This window comes from Hemibagrus wyckioides, linkage group LG26 (assembly GCF_019097595.1).
Source record: "Hemibagrus wyckioides isolate EC202008001 linkage group LG26, SWU_Hwy_1.0, whole genome shotgun sequence".
In the NCBI taxonomy this organism is placed as follows: domain Eukaryota; kingdom Metazoa; phylum Chordata; class Actinopteri; order Siluriformes; family Bagridae; genus Hemibagrus; species Hemibagrus wyckioides.
Genome location: NC_080735.1, coordinates 11,680,710 through 11,686,709, shown reverse-complemented (window position 1 = coordinate 11,686,709; position 6,000 = coordinate 11,680,710). Strand labels below are relative to the sequence as shown.

Below are 6,000 nucleotides of genomic sequence, written 5' to 3'. Positions count from 1 at the left end.
GTGTAAAGCTGCCACCTAGTGTAAAGATCAACAACAAAAAAAAATAACAAAATAAGAAATAAATGAGCGTTTGATGTTATTTCTTATGAATGCTATAAGCAGAATGTTTATTCGGGAAAAAGAAATAACTGATAGATCCTTTTTACACACTACCCTAGATGCAAATAATAATAATAATAATAATAATAATAATAATAATAATAATAATAATAATAATAATGATGATGATGATGATGATGATGATGATGATAATAATAACCTTGCATTCGTTTGAAAGACATATTTAGGAATCAATTTCACTTCTAAAATCACACAATGCACTGTAAGAAAGAGGGAAAGCTTTTGTAGTGTATAGGGGATAGGGGGTAGGGGGTAGGGATAAGGGCACAATTCCGGTTAGGGAGTGCTGCAGAAAAGAGGCGGGCCTTAACGCGGTTGCATAGCAACGGGGACGCATTTCATAAACAGCGAGACAGGAAAAGATTGACAGCTTTACTTTATGTTTTAAACTGTGATCTTGTCTCGGTGCTAAATTTTGAGTTAAAGAGACGCATTTAAGTTACGGAAAGGACTCTGAAAACGTGTATGATGGAGGTAGGATAAGATGGTTCGAATTGCTAACCGATTACACAGCAATTAAATAGTCAGAATAAACTTAATTCATAACAGTTTAAACGGTTTTGTATGTAGCATGTGATTCTGTACACGTCAAAAATGAGCAAATTAAAAAAAAAAAAAAAATAGCAATAGCAAAGACAATTCAGCTTCAAATGCACTGTATATACCTAAACGAGCCTAAAGTCTGAAATGCAGACAAACTAAGTGTGTAATGGATTGCGATCATAAGCAAAGTTGTCTCTCTTTTAAAACATTTCTCTTTTAAAATCACTTAGAGTTGAAATACTTGATATAAAAAAGTTTAAAGTGGCTTAATCAAGTGAGATCAAGACTCTTATACAGTTCCCTTGTCAGAAACACCATCTTCTGCTCAAAGGACAAAGTAGTGATAATAAACAGATCAGGCATAACATTATGAGCAGTGACAGGTGAAGTGCTCATCATGGCACCTGTTAGTGGGTGGGATATATTAGGCAGCAAGTAAACATTTTGTCCTCAAAGTTGATGTTAGAAGCAGGAAAAATGGACAAGCGTACGGATTTGAGCGAGTTTGACGAAGGGCCAAATTGTGATGGCTAGATGACCGGATCAGAGCATCTCCAAAACTGCAGCTCTTGTGGGGTGTTCCCGGTCTGCAGTGGTCAGTATCTATTAAAAGTGGTTCAAGGAAGGATCAATGGTGAACCGGCAACTGGGTCATGGGTGGCCAATTGATGCATGTGGGGAGCGAAGGCTGGCCTGTGTGGTCCAATCCAAATGACGAGCTACTGTTGCTCAAATTGTTGAAGAAGTTAATGCTGGTTCTGATAGAAAGGTGTCAGAATACACAGTGCATGATGAGTCAGAGCTGTTATGCCTGGTTGGTGTAATTTAAAGAGAAAAAAAAAACCTTTGGCTTTATAGAAAACCATTCAACCAAGTAATCAACTTAAAACGGCTACTACTACTACTGTCTACTTGTAAAAGAATCCAAAAACAAAACAAAAACACTGTATTTTTACATTAAGCTTTTGCATTTTATAAACTGGGATGAATTTAGGTATCAATTGTCGGGATACTGTTTGAGTTTCCAAAATGTCTATGCTTTGTTTCTATAACATCAAACAACCCTAACAACCATTTTTATCTATCTATCTATCTATCTATCTATCTATCTATCTATCTATCTATCTATCTATCCGATTTCAATAAGCAGATTTCAGGAAAATTGTATTCAAGCTTATCAGCAGTGCATTAAAATACTGTATGCCTACTGTCACCTGAATAAAACTGATGACACATTAACATGTTATCCTGAGCAACATTCTATAATTCATGCCTTGAAGCAATTTATAATATGTAGTTTCGTGGTCTTAAAGAAATCTTCTAAATGTCACTGCATCACTGTTAGAGGATTGTAATTGTATCCATGCATTAAGAGAAACAGAAAATAAGCTTGCAATTCCATTTTATGTGCTCATGGTGTAGGAGAAAGCCAGGAAGCCAGAGATGGAGGAGCACTCATTTGAAGAATTGGAGAAGGAGTTCCAGGTTGTATTGAATGAACTGGTAGGAGAGAAAAATATGGAGAAGTTCAGAGTAGAATATGAAAAGCTCATCACTGCCCTGAAGAAGTCACATGAAAATGAAAAAAGGCTGATGACAAAATGCCGAGAGCTGAATGCAGAGATAAGCTCCAACTCTGTCAAAGTGGAGACGGCGCTGAAGCTATCTCATGAAGACCAGGCCACCATTATGTCACTAAAAAAGGTATAGTATGAGTAAAGCCGATTAGGTATGAAAATGCTTCTTATAATTAGGTTGTGAGTTTTTTTATTTCAATAACAGCCTTTTACAATAAATATAAAATAACAAATTACCAAACCCTTGACTACCTCTAAACTCTAAAAGTCTAATTAATTTCTTGTTGGTGTGACCTTCATATTCATTGCTGATATTATTTGTAAGATTAAAATATTTTGTGCAACAAGAGCTTAATTAGAGTGATTGTGATCTGGGCCTTTTATAATTAGATTTTTTAATATTCTATATCTTTAACCATTTCATGCTTAGCTGGTCTTATTTTTGTAGTTTTTAAAATGAACCCAGTGTCTAAAAAAAAATTTGACTGGCAATGTACTAATCACTGTATGTAAGCAAAAAAGTCACATGACTAAAACATACTCGGCATGCTTAGTATTTTTGAAAATACAGTATTATTATTGAAATACAGAAGAGGAACATGGCTGAAAACATAACCCCAGATGCAGTAGTGCTCTTCTGTATGAATCTTGGGAATTGAAGTGCAAAGTCTGTGAGGAGAGGAACATGGCTGATCCAGAGACTTTGCACTTCAGTTCCCAAGATTCATACTATACAGAAAAGCACTGATGCATGTTTTCAGTCATGTTTGTCTGTCATACTGTGACAGAATGACCCAGCATGGTTCAGTAACAACTTTAAACCCAGAAATATCTGTCTGTCTGTCTTGCACTGTTTGCACTAGACTTTTTTGTGGCTAGGACAACATACTCTTAGTCCTTAGCTCTGTGTTGTTTTTTGTAGCACCAGGGTCCTGGAGAAACATTGTTTCATTTCACTATATGTATCACATCAGCTATAAATGGTTAAAATTACAATAAAAGATTCCTGACTCTTGAATTGACATGAATAAGTAAGTGTCATGAGTGAGGGGCTGAGACAGATGCACTTACAGGTAAAACAGATTTATTAACACAAAGGCAGAGGATACAATTTGATAGACAGGTTTCAAGGTCAAAAACAACAGGCACAGGTCAGGCGATCAACAAACAGCTTGGAGTAGGGAGAAATCCAAAAGCAAAATCTAAAACCAGAGAGAAAATCAATGACTAAAGGCTCAGTAATGACAGGTAAAGCACACTGAGTGTATAATTCACAACGTTTGTGAGTGTGAGTGTTTTTTAAAGGGGGACTGTGAGTGAAGGTGCAACTGGGAACAGGAGAAGGTGAGGATCAGTAAACAGATGATTGTGAACAAGAAAGTGTTGTTTGTATGCTGTAGTGAATCTTGGGAATTGGGGTGCCAAGACTGTGATGACATGACAGTATGGCCCAGCATGGCTCAGTAACAACTCTTAACCCAGAAATATCGGTATACTAGTATAATATGTCTCACATAATGCTACCAGTGAATGTAAAAGGTTCTCTCTGAAAGTTTCTATTGGGAGTAATACAGCATTATTTGTGTACCACCAATACTTTAATAATCACACAGAAATCATTCAAATCTTATTCGACTCCATCGACTTAACCAATAGAGATCTAATCATGACTAATTTTGAAATCTGACCTAATTCTCCTTCAAAATAAACAAAATACAAAATAAGAACTAGAAAACATTGTTGGTGAAGTAAAATCAGACCAGTTAATGGTGTAGGAAAAAATACTGAAGATTATATGATGATTGTTGTTTGCATGATCCTGTATCTCCCAGCTCAGCTTCCATAGTATGTATGTAAGATGTGTGTGTACTGTATCCTAATTCAGCATGAGTACATGGGAGCCAAGTTGTGTTAAAGTGTATAACAGTAACAAATTGTGAGATCACAGTTAATTTGCTAAGCTGAGTACTTTAATGATTCCTATATGAGATTAGATGATCCTTTGATGATCCTAGATGATCCAGAAATTTGATTCTGCTTTGTAGGAAATCGAGAAGGCTTGGGAAATGGTGGATGCAGCCCATGAAAAGGAGAAGGTGACTAAAGAAACGATTAAGAATCTACAGGAGGAAATAAACATACTGACTGAACTTGTTGAGCAAAGAGCTGTTTCTTCCACAACTGAAGAGCAGGGGTGAGTGTATTGTAAAATTTAAAAAATCAGATATAATAATCGGTAATGATACACAAATCAGGCATAATATTATGAACAGAAAGAGTTGATTTGAGAGGAACACTGATTATCCCCTCATCATGGCACCTGTTAGTGGGTGGGATAAATTAGGCAGCAAGTGAACATTTTGTCCTCAATGTTGATGTGTCAGAAGCAGGAAAATGGGCAAGCGTAAGGATTTGAGCGAATTTGACATGGTTGTGATGGCTAGACAACTGGATCAGAGCATCTCCAAAATTGCAGTTCTTGTGGGGTGTTCCCGGTCTGCAGTGGTCAGTATCTATTAAAAGTGGTCCAAGGAAGGAACAGTTCTGAACCGTCAGGTTCATGAGCAGCCAAGGCTAATTGATGCACGTGGGGAGGGAAGGCTGGCCCATGTAATCCGATCCAACAGACGAGCTACTGTTGCCCAAATTGTTGAAGAAGTTAATGCTGGTTCTAATAAAAAGGTGTCAGAATACACAGTGCATGACAGGTCAGGGCTGTTTTGGAAGCAAAAGGGGGATCAACACAATATTAGGCAGGTGGTCATAATGTTATGCCTGGTCCATGTACATTATTCTGTACGTGTGGCAGCCTGGGAAAATCTGAAAAAATCATATGCTAAAACATATGAAGTAACATATGAGATCTATGAGACAACCTGAAGTAAAAGAGCATTTTAAAGTACAAAGGGAAACAAAGCAGAAGCATTGCATACACTAAACTGAACTCTTTAGGCTTATGTCTGTTTCACTAAAACACGTAGTGCACCGACAACTTAACTGAAGTGTTAGAAAATCACTAAGCAAGGTTTTTTACATCTTTTAGGTAGACAGACTGCTTTACCTCTTCATTTTATAAACTGACTCCTTACCTAACATTATATTTGTAGGAAGATAGCCCTAGGTAAGAGTACAGAGTAAATCAAATCTTTTCCCCATGGTTTTGGTAAAATGTATTAGAGTGTTATAGTGGATCTTGTAGGTAAGGGGTCAAATTGTGTTATAGGCAGAAAAAAAAGATTTTAGCCTAAAATAAAGATTTTTCATCTTTTTTGGCTGTTTTCCCAGACTACACAAACACATACACACAGTCAGTGAAATTACAGCTATTCTTTATTTATGATAATATATAATAGATTATGTATGGTATATATTATGTATTATATTATATATAAGATATTGTGTATGTAACAATAATAATAATAATAGTTTTTGCATGTCTGAAGAGTAATACGTTTAGGTTATGGCATGGGAGATGAGTTTATCTGTGATAATCAATATATTTAATATCCATTTGATCTTGGGGGTGTACAAACTTTTGAATTCAACCACTTAATCTCTAAAAAAGTTATGATTATAATGATCAGAATTGCAGGAAGTACAAACAATGCAAATTAGTATGGAGTCAACTGTTAAATGGACTTCAGTCATGCTCATGAACACAGCTTGTATGCATGTTTCTTAGAACCCAGTGCAGCATGTCGTCCAAGTGCTAATTGATGCTACAGCTGTGCTAAAAAGCCACGGCTAAGTGCTCTGAATG

The 6,000-nt window shown here is 36.3% G+C and overlaps 1 protein-coding gene across 1 annotated transcript in view; it reads left to right on the top strand.

Moving 5' to 3' along the window:
• The first annotated feature begins 458 nt into the window (after nucleotides 1-458).
• Nucleotides 459-6,000, top strand: part of LOC131346532 (cilia- and flagella-associated protein 58-like) — a 116,381-nt gene continuing 110,839 nt past the window's right edge. Inside the window, exons 1-3 of the mRNA XM_058380008.1 lie at nucleotides 459-594; nucleotides 2,086-2,367; nucleotides 4,286-4,434. Of these exons, the coding sequence (XP_058235991.1) occupies nucleotides 586-594; nucleotides 2,086-2,367; nucleotides 4,286-4,434 (440 nt within the window). The 5' untranslated portion in view covers nucleotides 459-585. The remainder of the gene's footprint in view (nucleotides 595-2,085; nucleotides 2,368-4,285; nucleotides 4,435-6,000) is intronic.